Genomic DNA, 18,444 nt, shown 5'->3' on the forward strand with positions numbered 1-18,444 from the left:
CCCCGGAAAAAAAAATCACTAGAATGACACTAGCATGAGAGACTATGGTAGGATGCTATGGAGCATGCTAGTTTCAGGCTAGTCTCAGGATTTAATCTCAGGCGGGTTTCATATTAGTCTCTAGGTCAGCTACAGCCTTGTGTGTGACGTGTGTCGTGTGTGTAGTTTCCAGCCCCACATCGAGGAGAAGGTGCGTGAGATGGGAGACATCCTGAGCCAGGTAAAGGGCACCAATGTCCCTGCCAATGGCAACGGCAGCATTGCCACAGATGCAGACAACGTGCTCCAGCCCATCATGGACTTCCTGGACAGCAAGTAAGAGTTACACAGGCACACACACTCACACACTGGAAGTGTATGCATGTACATCAGTGATGACTAATGCGTTTATTTGTGTCTGTGTGTGTGTGTGTGTGTCAGTCTGTCTCTGTTTGCTAAGATTTGTGAAAAGACAGTACTGAAGAGAGTCCTTAAGGAGCTGTGGAAGTTGGTCATGAACACCATGGAGAAAACCGTCGTGCTGCCCCAACTCACTGACCAAACGGTGAGAGCACACACACACACACAGATTCACACACACGGTAATACTATCCAAACACTTTGATCTCATGTGAAGAACACAGTGACAGACCTGCCAACCTGTACGCATTTTGCGTAGCAACCACGCATTGTCACATCAAAGTACACCGGTTTGATTTGTTTTACTTAAAACTAGGCAAAAACTAGCAAACATCCAACTTCTCCGGAAAGCTCCCTGGAGCGTGTGAATTAAAATCTCCCGCAGATCTATTTTTATACGAGAAAAGAGAAAGAGAGAAAGTAAGAAGTGAGAATGACAGATAGGGCATAGTGATTGGCCTCTTTTTTTTTTCTTCAACCACCGGTGAGTTAAATGAAAGACTTGATGAGGTGAGCTTGTGTTCACTCCCAAATTTACATTCCCCCAGCTGCCGTTTTGCAAAACTAAAAAATCTCCACTGAGTACGATTGTGAATTCACCTAGGCCTAATAGTTTGATGTTGTCTTAGAAAGTTATTACTTGTTCACTACTTATTTCAGTTAGCATTATATTTTTCCATGTGTTGCTGATGGTACTGATGAAAGGCTCTCAGAGAGCGCAGATCTTTCCAAGCTAGGCCAAATGTAGCCATTAATATGAGCTGCTCAGTGATGATTTGTTTTTCTTTGGAGCATATAGATAATTTCTTCTTGATTATTAGCGTGAAAATAGCGAGACCAAATATTGGGCTTCCAGACAGATATCGCTCAGCTATTGCTGAGACCTGTCCCTTTAGTTGTGATATTGTAATCATTGCAGCCTCACAGATGGCAGAAAGACACCGCCATCTGAAAGAACATGTACAAGTGAAATTCTTTAAAAGCAATCAGTAATTTGCATTAGTCAGTAGGTAAGAATTGAACATTGAATGTATTTAAAAAACAGGAATTCGGAGATCTTTTTCTACAGCCTGCCGTCGTGCATTCCCTCTATATTATATCGGAGTCATGTTCATACTTTGTTGCAAAAGACACATATTGAGTTTGTTTATTATTGCGCTCCTCAACCAGGGGGACCCCGAGAGCAAATCTTGTTAAGGATGCCTTAAGGGCTAGCCTGCACACTGACAACAGCAGATGTCCATAAGCCTCTATCTACTGTAGCCTATATTCAGGTGAATTAATTATGTTGGCATAGCATGACATGTAATGGCAGCTTTTCGGCAGCCACTTCTGAGTGCGGATAACTCCGGACAACACACGTCTTAGAATATAGAGTAGTTTATTTATTCACCTTTTAAAAGTACAAACAAAAGCCTCTATCCCATTCACACGGTTGAAAAATTGTTTGCCACTTCCGCTCTACCTGGCCAAAGGTGTCCCAGCCCTTTAATAGGTATCCGTCAATCAGACGGCCAGACGTCACTTTCAATTGGCCAGACAGATTTAACACTTAGAATTGCGTACATATTCACTATAATTATTAACCATATTAATGAACATAAATTATTATCCTAATGTCATTGGCATTTTATCAATATTAATAATTCAAATGATTTTACAAGCATAAATATCAAAACGGCTCCAACATGAGGGATAGATGCATTTCTTTAAAAAGAAATATCTAATGATAATAGATTGAAAAGATGTAATAATAGACCAGACACAATTGAATAGAGATACTAAAATGGACAACATATCCACATCTGTCCCCATCAACAAAAGTGTTTTTCATAGGTCAGGATTATTAAGCTCTAAAACAGATTGTCAAAATGATAAAGCTAAAAAAATTCAGTTTGCATTTTCAGGAACACCTTGGATAAAATGTAGATAGACATGCAACATTAAAGATGGGTCGCTATCCAAATTGTTTTTGGCTGCATGCATGAAGGCCGACGTGAGCATTTTTTTTTCTCTGCTTGAGTTGCTACTCAAAACATTTCTTCAAGGTTGGCAGGTCTGCAGTGATGACCCTACTCTCTCTATCTCTCTCTCTCTCTCTCTCTCTCTCTCTCTCTCTCTCTCTCTCATCACTCGCGCCACAGGCTCTTGCTCATTGAGAACATGCATTGCACCCACCCAAAGCATAGAGCAGGGCTGCAAGCTGAGTGACAGGACCTGTGGCCAACCAGAGCCCTGCTGGAACCAAAGAACAAGAGTGCAATTTTATCAGAATTTGATTGAATTCAACTTGAGGAAGAACAGATTTAGTTGATGTTCAGTTCCCCTGAGATGTGCACAGTTTTCTCTTTTACAGGAAAGTGGGAATTTCAGTTGTAGAATGAATGTTCTTTTTCTAAACCATTTCTCTCTAACCTGCTATTCTCTCTGTTTCTTATACATCTCTACTGTTACCTACTCATCATTCTCCACAGATGATTGTAAGTACATCACCCTGTGTGTGTGTGTGTGTGTGTGTGTGTGTGTGTGTGATAGAGAGAGTGAGTGTGTATTTGTGTGCTTGCCCACCTCACTCCTGACCTCATTTCCTGCGATGACCTCGTATCCTGTTCACTCCATTCCTATCCTTCTCTTCTCTGTCCTCCTCACACGTCTCCCTGTATCCCTCGTTTCTCTCCTCCAGCAGCACCAGCATGACTCCCCCTGGACCAACCCGAGACAACCTCCTTTACCCTCACAGCTGACTGGCTGTCTGTCTGTCTGTCTGTCTATCTTCTTTTGTCTGCACAGCTTCCTACCTCAGAACAGTCTGTGTGTCTGTCTGTCTGTGTATCTGTGTGTATGTCTGTATTTCTCTGTCTGAATGCCCTAGCAACCTACTGTCATGTCCCGTGCTAGGGGTAAGGAACATGAGCAAAAAGGTTTGAGATGGCATAAAACCAAAGTCCTTATAGTGCTAGGGGTACGGAACATGAGCATAAAGGTTTGAGATGGCATAAAGCCAAAGTCCTTATAGTGCTAGGGGTACGGAACATGAGCAAAAAGGTTTGAGATGGCATAAAACCAAAGTCCTTATAGTGCTAGGGGTACGGAACATGAGCATAAAGGTTTGAGATGGCATTAAAACCAAAGTCCTTTTAGTGCTAGGGGTACGGAACATGAGCAAAAAGGTTTGAAATGGCATAAAACCAAAGTCCTTATAGTGCTAGGGGTACGGAGCATGAGCAAAAAGGTTTGAAATGGCATAAAACCAAAGTCCTTATAGTGCTAGGGGTACGGAACATGAGCATAAAGGTTTGAGATGGCATTAAAACCAAAGTCCTTATAGTGCTAGGGGTACGGAACATGAGCATAAAGGTTTGAGATGGCATTAAAACCAAAGTCCTTTTAGTGCTAGGGGTACGGAACATGAGCAAAAAGGTTTGAAATGGCATAAAACCAAAGTCCTTATAGTGCTAGGGGTACGGAGCATGAGCAAAAAGGTTTGAAATGGCATAAAACCAAAGTCCTTATAGGCAAGTCCCACCACTCGGCTTCCAACGGCAGTTATTTATATTGTCAATCATTCCGTTTCCGTAAGTTGGTTACCTACATTACTGGAAGGGGCGGGATATGTGTGGACAACTACCATATTGGCTGTAAGAACCAGTGGCGAGGTGTAGGGAAAATGTCCCAGGAAGCCAAGTGACAAATGTTTATTTATTTATTTATTTATACATTTTGCGCAATGTATAGCGGCGCAACATACTGTAGCCTAACCTACAGGCCATGTAAAATAAACTGGACGAGGGACACTTGTAACAGCAACACACGCCCGCTGTCTCTCTCTCCCTCCCTCACACATTGGCTGCTGGAGGACGTCCTCCACACAACTGCATACTCGACCACCACTACATTACCCCTATGCATAGGCATAGAAATCTAGGCTATGTAACACACAATGCCACGACAATGTAGAATAACAATGCAGCCTGGGGGGTATTCCAAGTACGTGGTTTATGACAAACATGGGTCAGTTAACTCAGAGTAAGTGGTAAACCTCCTACAACAAGAGCCCTATGGCCTTGTTTTGTTTGGAGAATGAAGCCATACAGCTCTTCTATTAGGAGGTTTACCACTTACTCTAAGTTAACTAACCCAGGTTTGTCACTAAACCACATTCTTGGAAAACCCCCCTGGCTACTGCCAATCGTAACAGCAGCACACACGGGCTCTCTCTCCCTCCCTTGAAAGTCCTAAACACATCTACCCTCTCTATACAAACATCCAGATTTGTCATTGGTCTGCCATCAGATTTAATTGTTGTTGTTGTTGAAGCAGTAGTTTACTAAAATCCTTTTGTAGGCCTACTAACAATTCCAAATCTCTACTGTCTACTGGCACTTGCTAATGTGATCTAATCTCAACAAAACTCAAAATTGCACCTAACTAAACGACTGATGGACTGGAAGGGATAGATGAGGAGGATGGCTTCCCTTTGGAAGGTGCTGACGGATCACAGTTTGACAGTGACTGTAATTATACCTAATTTGATTGGTTGATCATCTTTTTTATTTACACATTGCTTTAGTGATAAGGATTCCAACTCGGGCTGGATGCCACTTGGAGACGATGGGAGTGTAGTACTGTGTTTCAGGAGGAAACGCCACTGCAACTAATCCCACACATTTCTACGGAGGATTCTTTGAGTGCTCCTCATTATAAAGTCTCTGATGAAACAACCACAAAGGGTAAATTTAAAGTATTTATTTACAAAACATAGAATGATAACAAAAAGAAGAATCAGAAACTAAGGCTGCAAAACCAAGTCAAAACACTCAAAAGGACTCAAAAGCAGCCCCTGGTGATCAGTCTTCCTCCCAGTCTCACTCTGAGGGCAGGCAGGAGCGATGGTAACCGCATGGGTCAGTGTTCACACGTCAATCACCCACGGGACTGTCTGAAACAATTCAGGAAACAGCAAACACAGAACAAAACAGAAACTGGCACAAAACACACACAGGGATGTAACACCTACCTCTGAACTGTCTGTCTTTCTGTTTTTTTCTTCTCCCTGTACACAGCAACCAACCACAAAGCTGTCTGTCTGTCCGTCTCTCAAAGCTGTCTGTCTGTCTTTTTGCACACCCTCACAGCAACTTATCTCTCTGTCTATCTGAGTGTTTCTTCGTCAGTGTGTTTGTATGTCTGTCCCTCTGTCCTGATACCTGCTCAGCAGTCCCCCTACAGAAGACTGTCTGCAGTGTTATGCAATCCTCTTTCCCTTTTCCTTCTCACAATCTCCTTCCTCCTCTTCCTCTTCCTCACTCAGCAGCACATCCTTCCTGTCTGACCTCACCCCACCCCCTGCAGTGAGAAACTATAATAATATGATACTCCATCCCTGCCCTAGTCCTGACCCCTGACCTCTGCTGAAGCTATGAGCGCTGTGGCTAGAAGGTTCAGGCCGATGGCTAACAGGCAGGTCATGGACCTGACCACTGGAGCTCTGAGGTAGCAGAGGCGCAGCCAGCAGATGAGAACAGAAGTGAGAGGAAGAGGGTCAACCTTGGCAGCTGGCTGCGAGTTTTGGTTCCGCTGCAGTAGTTTAGGGCAGAGGCAGTGGGCATAGACGTCAGAGACATCAGTCAGTCAACGCTGAAAAGCTGGAAGCTAAAAGTCTCCACAAGCAGTTTTCCCCCAAATCTAACCCACAACAATATTCTCATCATGCCCCTGGACTTTAGCATAGAATTAACAAATGCTGATCAATAACACCAATCAATTATCTTTCTGTCTTCCTCTCTCTCTCTCTCTCTCTCTCTCTCTCTCTCTCTCTCTTTCTCTCTTCTCTCTCTTCCTCACAGGGCACACAACTCATCTTTAATGCTGCCAAGGAGCTGGGTCAGCTCTCCAAACTCAAGGTGAGGATCCACTGCAGTTTATAACACTCTCTTCACTGACTGGGGCCAGACTGGGGCTGTGTTCTCTTCTGTGTTGTCATGTGGATACAGCTGAAGGAGCTCTGGTCTGCTCTGTGAAAGGCCTCTACTGTCACTCGCTTTCTTACGGGTTGTAACAAACAACAACAATAACAACAATAACACCAACAACAGTATTACTCTCTGTAAGACATGGCTGCTGCCGTTGTGAGTCTAACACTAGTCTGTGAGAGACAGTCTGTGAGTTCAGTGGTGTCCCCTGGAGCACAGCAGAGCTGTCCATACACACACAGACACTAGCGCTGCTCAGTGGGGTCCGTAGAGTTTCCTAGGGCTTGTTTCACTATTCTGCTACTCTCATATTATACAGATATTTTTGTGGACATTTATTTAATTCTGTTGCTGATGTGGACTCTCTGTTACTGTGTGTATGTGTGTGTGTGTGTTTGTGTGTGTGTGTGTGTGAATGATACAGGAGCACATGGGACGAGAGGAGGCCAAAGCCCTGTCACCCAAACAGTGTGCAGTCATCGAGCTCGCCCTGGACACTATCAAGGTACAACATCAACATTAAGAAATGCACTAGACAAGTGTACAAGCAAACAACCAAGCAAACAAAGAAATGTCATGTGGTTTTTTTCTACAGTATCACCTTCACCTTTAACAAAACATTTGATTTATTATTTATTATGTATTCAGTTTCACTTTAAGCAAACTCATAGATATATATATACTAACTAGATATCTGCTTCTCAGCATGCGTCAACACCGCCGCCATCTTGGATCGGGGATCTGAAGCTCTAAACCAGTTCTCCCGTGTTGTCAGTATTACCGATTTAGCGACGTTTGGCCATCCCCAGTGATAGAAACCCTTATCTAGCGACAAATTTGTCGACTTCTCACAATGATGGCAAACTCGGTTTCGTTGTTGAAACATTTGTGAATTAAGCTACATCTCGTTTGCCCAAAGCGTTGTTGCCCCATGATTATAAAAGTAATGACTGGCCTATGTAGTATCAGAATATGTTAAAGCACGGAAGTAAATGTTCTACAGATCTAACAGCAACTTCTGGTGATATTACAACCTAAGTCAACGAGACGAGAGGTAGGCTATGTAGGCTCAACCAGAGCCTGTCTACGGAGAGCATGTTCGCTTCCATTGTATCGAACCTGGTTGCAGTTCACCCATAGTTCCTCTAGGGGCGGCCGCGAGCTAGTGCAGAATGAATGGGAGTCTATGGAGCTAGACGGGTAAGTTTATTATTGTCAAAAGCTTAGTTTTCTCTGGACTCGACCATAAACACATGTCTGTCAGTTGGAACAACCCAAAAAACTAGAAAATTTCTTGAGATTTTGACAATTTATGGTGATTTTATTTTCGTTAGATCTTTGCCTAGATTGACACTAATGCATTAAAGAGGAGTGGATCCCCGCGGCAAGATGGCATCCCTACTGATGCATTCGTTACAATGAATAGCAATAGAACTATGTGGTCTCTGCATTCATTGAGAAATGGACAGATCTACTATTTGAAAGACAAACGAACAGAGAAATGTGCCAGGTCATTGGAGTGGTGGTTTGCTTTTGGTGGCAGCGTGTGTGCTTGTTTCCCTCCTGTGCAGCAATACTTCCATGCGGGTGGAGTGGGTCTGAAGAAGACCTTCCTGGAGAAGAGCCCTGACCTGCAGTCTCTGCGCTACGCCCTGTCCCTCTACACGCAGGCCACTGACAAGCTCATCCGCAAGTTCATCCAGTCGCAGCACACTCAGGGTAGCTAGCCCTCCCTCTGTTCACCTCTGTACCACCTCTCTCTCTCTCTCTCTCTCTCTCTCTCTCTCTCTTTCTCTCTCTCAATTCAGTTCAGTTTTGTTTTATTAGCATGACTGTAGGTACAGTGTTGCCAAAGCATAACAGTAAAACAGCATGTTAAGTTTTAGTATAACACTGAAAAATGTCTCTGTTTATCTGTTAAATCTGTTAGGGGATGCAGTATTTGATAGCAAAATATAAATTCATGAGCCCTCTATTTCTCCACTTATATTGAACACCCTAATGAGTGTTTCTCTCCCTCTCTCTCCAGTCCATGGAGGTAAAGGTAAAAGGTACACAGCCAACGAGGAGACTTTACCAGAGAAAGGTGAGCTACAACTGATTCTACACCAGTAACACACAGGGCACACACACACTCACACAGACACACACACACACACACACAGGGTATATACACGAATGGAGTGGGTGCTGGCTGTGTCATGCTTTTAGCCTTCTCCTCTGAACGCTACAATGACACGCCCACTCTGGTTCACAGGAAAAAACATCTATTTTTTGGTTCCAGTTCCTACCATGTTCTGAACTGGTTTTTGTTTGGTCGAAACGCTCCGAACAGTTCAAATGTTGGTTTGCGAGCAGGAACGGAACCGGTTCTCTGTCGGTGGGAAAGGGCTATCAGTGGTCTGGGTGTCTTGACAGTCTCTAGTCACCTGGAGAGTCGTCCTGTGGCTGTGGTCTGAGGCCCTGGACAAACGTCTTTGATCTCTGCAGTGAGTGTGTGGATCAAGGTGGACGCATCCTGCTTCCGCTGGCGTCTGGCCCTCTCACTGGTCTGAGCACGGTTGCCTGGGCCAACAGCGTGTTTTATGAGAATGATCGTTCATTATGCGATGTCTGCTTCCGTTGAGCAGGTCATTGAGGGGAGGATGCTACCCCTGGCAACCTGCCTGGCACCCTCTCATTAGATTAGAAAACCCCTTCACACACACATACACACACACTCACACTGCAGGTCTGGAGAAGCACCTCCTGTAGGACAGTGTGTGTGTGTGTGTGTGTGTGTGTGTGTGTCTCAGAGGTCTGCGTGTGTAAGCTAGCAGCCCCCCATAAAAGGTACTTTACTGCCCAGTTTTATAAGATTGGCTGTTTTCTATAGCGTTCTCTAGCGCACTCATCCATCTAAAACCCTTTAATCTGGAAATGGACTTACCTCTGCTCCTCATATATCCCTCCTCCATCCATCCATCCATCCACCCATCCATCCACCTCTGCACCTCTGGTTCTGTCTGGATGCTGGCAGGGATGAAAGCCACACCTCTCTCCAGCCTCAGGTCACCACGTCTCTGAAAGGAGCATCTCATGATTAAATCCCCCCACCACACACATACACACACACACATATGATTCTGGCTGTGTAACACCAGCTTGGATGCTGCTGTGTTTTCTTGTCTGGTTCCAAGGGTTAAAACTGTGTGTGTGTGTGTGTGTGTGTGTGTGTGTGTGTGTGTGTGTGAGTGTGAGGGTGAGTTGGAGTGTGAGTGTGAGTGTGAGTGTGAGTGTGTGTGTGAGTGTGTGTGTGTGTGTGTGTGTGTGTGTGTGTGTGTGTGTGTGTGTGTGTCCAGCCCCACCGTCTTGTGCTGTACTTCTGCATAATTCCAGGTGACTGCCATCCCTCCCCACTCTGCCAACTCTCCCCACAGAGCCTCCACGTCACATCTGACCCCACGGGACAGCGCCCACGGTGACCAGTTGTTAGGGAAATGAGCTCAGTGTTTCCTGCCTGTAGTGGTGTCTTAGGGAGTGGCCACACAGGGCCCTGCAAAAAATGCTCTCTGGCTCCACACTGCCCCCTTGTGGATAGTGCTAACTCCTGCAGGCGCAGTGCACTCAGGAACTCAGTTTGGGGACAAACGCCTTAAGATCTCAAAGGAACTTTACTGTTGATATCCACAGACATGAGAAGAGCATATAGACAATCAATTCCTGAGGTTTTACATGTTTTTAGAAACAGGGATTAATGTCCATTCTTTGGATGGAGTAAATGGATATTGTGTGTGTGTGTGTGTGTTAGGTGTTTGCTGTGTGTGTGTGTGTGTGTGTCTATCTGACAATGTGTCTGTATGTTTTCTGCAGCCTCAGGAGTGGATGACCAGGTTGGAGAAGTCTGCATGAATGTAGAGCTCTTCACCGACCCAGGAAATGGAGCCAACAAGATCAACATCAAAGGTGTGTGTGTGTGTGTGTGTGTGTGTGTGTGTCTGTGTGTGCGTGTGTGTATACATATATATGTGCAACCTCTGTCTTTATATTTGTTTACATTACAATTGTTTTACAAACCATCTAGTGTATACACACATATGTAAATGATTAATCACTAATGTCTTTATATCTCATTGGCTTCTTCCTCTCCTTGTCTGTGATTAACAGTGGTGTCAGCCAATGACCTGCGCTGGCAGACCCGTCCGTTCCGTCCATTTGTTGAGGTCTACATCATTGGTCCTCACCTGAGCGATAAGAAGCGCAAGTTTGCCACCAAGTCCAAGAACAACAGCTGGTCGCCCAAGTTCGCTGAAACCTACCAGTTGTAAGTTTCTACAATGTACTGTGTCCTCATGGCAACAAGGACATCATCTGACATATGCAGTCATCCAAAGTGATCAAAAGTAAATAAAGCAATAGTAGGCTAGGCTGCAATAGAATAATACATAAAGTAGGCAAGTTCAGTTTCGGTGGTGGTTGTTCAGTGTCATGCCTTAAGAGGGCGCTTGGCAGCTTGCTGTCTGCTATTGTATCCAGTCCATAATGTTTGTGCTGTGGCAGTAATGGATGTGACTGCTAGTTTGTGACAGAGCCAGGCCCAAATGTCATGCGGTATGTCTGACTTCTTGGGCATCTGTAAAGTTCCTTGAGACATATTCATATGTTACAGTGCTATATAGTGTTGTCACGATACCAAAATTATGACTTCGATACGATACCTGCCATAAATATCACGATGCTCGATACTAAAACGATACTACGGCGAAATCCTAAGATATCTGGAGAAGAAAGGACTCATACCTCCTCCAAGTGTATTGAGTCATTTGTGTTGAATTTGGTGCACTTTTGTAGTGTGTAGGTCAATTCTGGGTTCTAAACTTCCTACATAATTATTATTTTTTTTATAGTCAGTAAAATAGTAGGCCTACTTTGTGTGATTAAGTCCTTTATTGTTTGTTATAGTTCATTTACATTGTGTTGTGGCAATAAAGTAGCTTTAAATAGCCAAACTAGGCTAGATCAAGGTCAGTGTTAAAATTACTGCATGCAAATCACTGAATGCTATGCAGAGGGGCCTAATCTTTAGGCCATCTGATGTACAGTATAGGCTACCCTAGGCCTTCCCGTGTTCATGGGATTTCTTTGACAGTTGCAAAGGGGAAAATGTGAGGATAGTCTTCTTTGTCCCCATTGTACAAGTAAGACGTTCCAACCACTCAGGTCTTCGTCAGATAGGCCTACACCATTACCTGTTGCAATATATCTGTGTGCATTCCTACATTACGTCTATTTCTTTGATAACATGATTTGCTACCACGTACTGTAACAATAAGCCGCTATTATTATTAGGACTCAACACGCTTTGGTGGTGTTATGCTGTGGGCTTTAATTAGCGCATTTCGGGTAGCCTATCCTACATCTGGGCAATAATTATTGAACAAATTGCAGTCTACATGCCATGACAAATATTACCAGTAGTAGGCTGCTACTGACCGAACATGAAATAGATCGTTTACAAGTTATAGTAATGTTATTCTGGCGTGAACATTGCACTTTCATCGCGTTAGCACCCTTGATTACAGCTCGTTATGTCTCGTCAAAATGATTACAGCTCTGTCTCGTCAAAATTCATTGATGAAGGAAGGTTCGCTTTATCCCAGAGAACCATACTCGTTTCACTTAGGCTAGACTAAAACATAAGAGAAGAACTTGGCACTAACCACGTAGTCGTGTTTTCTATAGCATATTCGTTAACCTGTCGTTCTTTGAACTCTTTAAAAATGTTGGGATATATCTGCGAGGTGTTTAGCCAAGTTCCATGCGTAGCCTACTGCTTTTAAATGACTTTGTGTACCTGATGGCTTGCCTTCACGCGATGTATCCGAAATAGAAATAGCACACCTTTTGTTTTATCCACAAGGCCTAGAACTGTCGGCAAAGAACTATGTTGACGTTGGCTGCGCACTCACTCACTCAGAGCTGCCTGCTTGACACGCCCACTTGCCTAGATGCGTGCAAGGAGCAGTGGGAGCAGCAGTTGACACAGACACAGAACGTTATTATTTTAATAAAGTATCGATTCTAAAAACGTCTGAAATCGTATCGTTTTTTGCGTGAAGGCATCGCGATACCTTTTTAGTATTGATACACCGTGCAACACTAGTGCTATAGAGATCAAACTGAATTGAAGGGAATTGAATGTGCTACTGCAGGGTCTACATGACGATATTATGCAATGTGACACCTGCATCTCTCTCTCTCCCTCCCTCTTCCCCTTTGTTTTTCTCTCTCTCTCCATCTCTCCACCCCTCCCCTCCGTCTGCAGTACCCTGGGTACAGAGCTGGGCCCGGAGGACTATGAGATGCAGGTGGCGGTGAAGGACTACTGCTTTGCGCGGGAGGACCGTACAGTGGGCATGACCGTGCTGCAGCTGAGGGAGCTTTCGTCACGCGGCAGCGCCACCTGCTGGCTGCCGCTGGGCAAGCGTGTGCACATGGACGAGACCGGCCTCACCGTGCTACGCATCCTCTCGCAGCGCAACAACGACGAGGTTGCCAAGGAGTTCGTCAAGCTCAAGTCTGACCAGCGCTCTGCCGAGGAGGGACGCGCCAGCTAAGGGGCGACCGTCGCCACAGCAACAAGACCCCCCAGCCATGCCCATCACCTAATGGACGGCCCAATGACCTTTGACCTTTCTTGATGCCACCCCCGAACTCCCCGCACCTTACGTTACCCCTGATTCCACACCACTGGGTTCTGTTGGGGTCGGGGGTGGGACAGGACAAGAGGGCTCAAAAGGTCATATCTGCCCCTGGTGACCCCTAGGGGTTGCCCCTGGCAACATTCGAGAATATGTGCAATACACACGTGGATGCATTCTCTATCTCTCTCTCACACACACACACATTCACACATGGACACGCGCTACGCACACACACACCAGTGGAGCTCAGCTCAGTAAGTCAGTGCACCATCTCAGTTGAGAATGGGTTGCCATGGCAATACTTTAATCCCTGTATTTTATAAATAGATTTATTTGTTTTCTTTATTCTTTGACTTCTTTTAATCACAGGGCTACTAGCATTATGAGTTAACGACAAACATTGATAAAGAATTAATAATTATTTAATAAATACAAGCCACTCTCCAGCTATTAACATCTGCTAATAATAATAATATGTTAATAACTGGGGTGCCACTCAGCTTGCTGTCTGGCACTGAAATGTAACTAGCAATGAGTGTGTGTCTCTCTCTCTCCTGAGCACTGTGGACGGCCCAGCACTCCGGCTCCCCGCACACTACCGCCCCTCTGCCCTCTGGACCCTCCTGCTTCGGACTGCTCTGCCTCAAGCACAGAAACACACCCGCTCCTGCCACTGCCCCGATTCCCCACCCTCTGGACACACACACATATACTGAACTCTTAAACCACTTCCTGAAAAAGAACCCTAGGGGTGGGACTTTTATTTTGACAGAAAATGTACTTGGCCTTTTTTTTTTTGCATGTTCTATGGTATAGCCACAGCCTTGCCACATCCTGTGTGTTCTCTCTTGTCTGTGTGCGTGTGTGTGTTCTCTCTGTGCTGTTCTTCTCTGTTAATTAATGTCCTTCAACATTGTGTCTTTTTTCACCTGCTGGTTTGCTTCCTCATGAAACATACACACACACACACACTTTATTATATCATTATATCTCTACTAAATCTCTTGTTCTTGTACAGACACACACACACACACACACAGAGAGACACACACACTCTCTCTCTGTAGGTGCCTCCCTCAGCTGCAGGCTCTGTGTTGTGTGTCAGCATGCTGTGCTTCTGCTCCCTCACTCACACTGTTTACTGCTACTGGCCTGTTTACTACACCTGGTTGTTTGTTCGTTTGTTTGTTTGATCGCTTCTTTGTGTTTGTGTCTTGGTCTGTGGGTAAAGAACTGAGCCCATAGATAAATGCTGATTGTGTCCAGTTCCATGGCACTGCTTTGCAACAGAGACTGACGCAGCAGGGTGAGGGTCACTGATGCTCTGGACACTGTAGAAGGAGGTGTAGGAGAATGAGGAGGAATACTCACTGCGGAAGGCCAGTCATGGGATCAGGCTGAAGAACAGTCCACGCCTGTTGCCACAGTCCTGTTACAGATTGAATTTTTTCTCATGAATTTATGGCAGAATGTTATCTTTTTGAGGATATCACAAAGAACACAAGGGTCACTGCTGGGAAGAGAAGAGAAAGACACAGAGAGAGAGCGAGTGTGCAGTGCTCTGGCCCTGGACCCGTCCCCAGCTCAGCCCCAAGCCTGGGAGTTTTACCCCCCTCCCCCACCCAGAAACCACCCAATACCCCCGGCCCATCAGACTTTGGGCCCATCAGTGAGACAGCAGCACTCAGCAGATGGACGACCTGACCATAGAGGAAGCCAATAGCTGTGCATGACATAAAGATCGCATGATCTCACTATGTGCTCAGGATATGCAATTGTGTGTGACTCCTGGTTAGGCAATATATACATTCTTGCGCACTCACACACACACACACACACACACATTTCCCAATTAGCCATATGCTAGCCCACTCTGCCTGCTGATGTGTAGTGAAGTCTGGTCTTCTTCAGTTGGATTTGTTGTTTATCATCTTGTTTTCCACAGAGTCTTAAAGCAATACTGATCAGAGCCTTTGCTTGGCTACAGAAAGAGTCCCATACTGTTGATTGATGGGAGCGTAAGCGAGTGAGGCCTCAGATTATGGTCAACCCTAGAGTGGATCCAGCCTCGATCTGGTGCAGGCCTGGCTACGTTCTGGCCCAGTTCCGCTGCCCAGTCGGCTGAGGTTTTGGTGCAGGAGGACCAGCAGGATGACGAGGATGTTTGAGCTCGTCTTCTCTAAGATGTCTCTGTCCAGTGGACAGCCAGTCGTCACCTTGTCCTAGGAATGATGTGTTCTGTTGAAGATACCCCAACTGTCCACTGTCCTGTCCTGATCTCTTCAACGGTCTTCAAATGTTTACAGTGCAATATATATAGTAATGAAATTAGCACAATAATAAAAAAAAATATATATATATACACATTATGAAGAGTTTGGTTCCAAAACCAAAGCTATATATCCATTTTTTTTAAAACATTAATAAGTCATGTTATTTAATTGTGTATGTTATTTAACATGTTGTTTAATTTGTTGTTGTGTTTTGATTAAGTAAAGATAAATCAAATAGAAATAACCCAATTACAGTTCTACTGAAATTACCTGGAAAACAACATTTTAAAACATTATTTATGAAAATGGAGGATATAGCGTTTTGGAAACAAACTCGCCAATATATATATTTATACAAAAAAAAAAAATAAGTGGAATTTTTAGGAATAGTGCAAATTCCACAAACCTTTGTCGGTATAGTTACTGCTGAGTCTTGCAGACATTCTAGAGTGTTTCCTGATTCTAGAATGCCTTCTAGAATGTGTTGTCTCGACAGAGTTGGAACTGTTAACTAACTTGGGGGCAGGCGACTCTGGGGCAGCCTTGGGGTTGACCTGTCCTCCTGGAAGACTACCAAATATCAACGGCACCGGAATGTCACTCCTGCAGTGAGTAGTATAGGCCTTCATGTTGGGGTAGACTTGAAACTGTCTCGGTGAAATGTTCCCTGGCTTTAACATAGAGACAGTATTCTAACACCCATCACGTACATGCACACACATATACACACACGCTCAAGCACAAAATGGGCACGGACAACACATAAATGCATGCATGCATGCACGCAGAAATGTCACCATGACAACTCAGCGTTGCCCACCTTGTGAATAGACCTAAGTGCATGATGGGAATTCCACTTCAGTGCCAGCACGCATCTGTGATGTTACCTGCCAACTACCCAATGATTGCTTGGTCTTTCTTTTCCCCTTTTGCTTTGAGTTTAGCGACTCGTTACCTGTTGGACTTGCCCCAGAGGTGACTTTTTTTCTCCCCGCTTGTGACTTCACGTTCAGCATTTGTTTCTGAATGTAGCGCAGATATAGAGGATTGCATGAGAGGATCTTTTTATACTGAGGATGTTTCTAAGTTTTTTAATTCTCGTTATGATTATTCCTATCACGGAATGAGGATGGGTGTCTGCTGCATTGCTTCCTATTAATAATAAAATAAAATAATGATTAAAAAAATATCTGAACCCAAGACCCTGTGCTGCCTGGTCCTTCAGAATCTCAGAGGGGTTCTAAAAATGCATGGCTTAGTGACAAATCTGGGTAAGTAAACTCAGTTAGGGGTTCATCTCCTAATATAATTCATAAGGCATGGGGTTCTTTTAGATGGTTTACCACTTACTTAGTGAACTTACCGTTTCTTCACCAAACCATTTACTATGAATACCATCCAGATAGATGATAGATAGATACTTTATTGATCCCCAGGGGAAATTCAAGGTCTCAGCAGCATACAGCAACAGATAGTCAGTCTATACAGATATAGTACCTGTATGTCCTTTAATAATTTCTCTGACTGGTGTTTTTTTCTCCCTTCGATAAGGTGCATACATTTCAGAGGAACATTGTTGTTTCCTGGTGTTGTTAGAAATGCATGTTTATGACAGGCCTATAACCATGCTTGACAACAAAAACAACTAGAAAACGTAATTCCAGGGAATTACCTGTGCATGAAAATGCAAAACATATGGTGCGAATATATTGGTATATTGTTAACACAGATGATGTGCTAATTGGCTAATTATGTTAACACTGTAAACAAGTTAACTGTGCTAACAGTATTAGTTTGCCAACTCAGCTAATGTTTTCTAGCAGTTATGCTAACTATGGTAATTATGCTAGCTATGCTAACCATGTTACTTACCTTGGTTGCTAGGCTGTTGCTAGGGTACTTGAGGTGGTTGCTAGGCTGTTGCTAGGTTAGTTGTGGTGGTTGCTATGCTGGTTGCTAGGTTAAACTCATTGGCTGCTATATTGGTTGCTAGGTTGTAACTGTGGAAGTGGTTGCTAGGCTGTTGCTAGGGTATTTGACATGGTTGCTAGGCTGTTGCTAGGTTAGTTGTGGTGGTTGCTATGCTGGTTGCTAGGTTAAACTCATTGGTTGCTAGGATGTAACTGTGGAAGTGGTTGCTAGGTTGTTGCTAGGGTATTTGAGGTGGTTGCTATGTTGGTTGCTAGGTAGGTGGTGGTTTAATATAGTTGGAATGGCTGAACAGTTTTAAATAATTAGATAGTTTAAATGGTTAAATTGTGAATTATTGTGGTGAGGACTTTTATTTTGAAACAGTTGTGGACAGAGGAAGCAGTGCAACAGGATATGTAGTCTTAAGATAATGAGATTGTATGCTTAAAGCAAAGATTCTATAGTTAACTAAGATGAATCATAAGAGATTCACCAATGGAACAAAATGGCACTAGTTCCGGACTCCTAAATAGAGTGTGCCAGTGACGCCAAAAAAAAATTTTGAACGCCAGTCTATGGCGAAAAAGAAATTATTTTCTGGTCCCGGTTGACTTGTGCCTTGAATTACCCATACTAGTGCAGTGCCCGTTGAAAACATGCCATTCCTAAAGAAAACCCGTAGCTCAATTACATGCCCACAGGTATGCCTGCTTTAAAAAATAGGATGATAGGGAAACATCATTCCAGCTAAGCATTCAATAATGAATACTGAATATTATAATATATTAGCCTATAATTAATGTGGCCTCTAATAAATTTAGGCATGGCTGCATGTGACATTTCTACAGATCAGAATGACATAATGACAACTGTTTTGAGTTAAGGCTAAATGTGTATAGCTTACTGAATAACTTCCTAATGCTATTCGAAGCTTGCACATACTTTTATTTTGAGTGGTCACTACATACCCGTGTTTGATGGCGTGATAAGTGCCGTCGCTCAGTCTGCAACTTGTCTAACGTTAGCTATGTGGCATTAGCCTATCGCTCGTTTCAATTTGGGACCTTGCAGTCGGAATTGTCGTTTTAGTCAAAGTCTCTTGAAAGTCCAAAGTAGCCTGGGCTATTCGAGTGGTCACTACATACCCGTGTTTGTTGTCGTGTTTTTGCAAGTAATCATCTTATGGAAGCAAACTGCATACAGGAA

General features: G+C 44.0%; 1 protein-coding gene across 1 annotated transcript in view; it reads left to right on the forward strand.

Annotated features, from left to right (window-relative positions):
- The window catches only part of LOC143133482 (protein unc-13 homolog A), a 67,349-nt gene extending 54,246 nt beyond the window's left edge, over nt 1-13,103 (forward strand). Inside the window, exons 33-41 of the mRNA XM_076293244.1 lie at nt 166-315; nt 421-544; nt 6,246-6,302; nt 6,796-6,876; nt 7,943-8,090; nt 8,401-8,457; nt 10,224-10,316; nt 10,518-10,674; nt 12,676-13,103. Of these exons, the coding sequence (XP_076149359.1) occupies nt 166-315; nt 421-544; nt 6,246-6,302; nt 6,796-6,876; nt 7,943-8,090; nt 8,401-8,457; nt 10,224-10,316; nt 10,518-10,674; nt 12,676-12,967 (1,159 nt within the window). The 3' untranslated portion in view covers nt 12,968-13,103. The remainder of the gene's footprint in view (nt 1-165; nt 316-420; nt 545-6,245; nt 6,303-6,795; nt 6,877-7,942; nt 8,091-8,400; nt 8,458-10,223; nt 10,317-10,517; nt 10,675-12,675) is intronic.
- The last annotated feature ends 5,341 nt before the right edge of the window (nt 13,104-18,444 follow it).

This window comes from Alosa pseudoharengus, unplaced genomic scaffold (genome assembly GCF_046254945.1).
Source record: "Alosa pseudoharengus isolate Yale_2024_CS ecotype anadromous, Long Island Sound unplaced genomic scaffold, YU_APseudo_1.1 YU_APseudo_1.1_scf_2, whole genome shotgun sequence".
NCBI lineage: Eukaryota > Metazoa > Chordata > Actinopteri > Clupeiformes > Clupeidae > Alosa > Alosa pseudoharengus.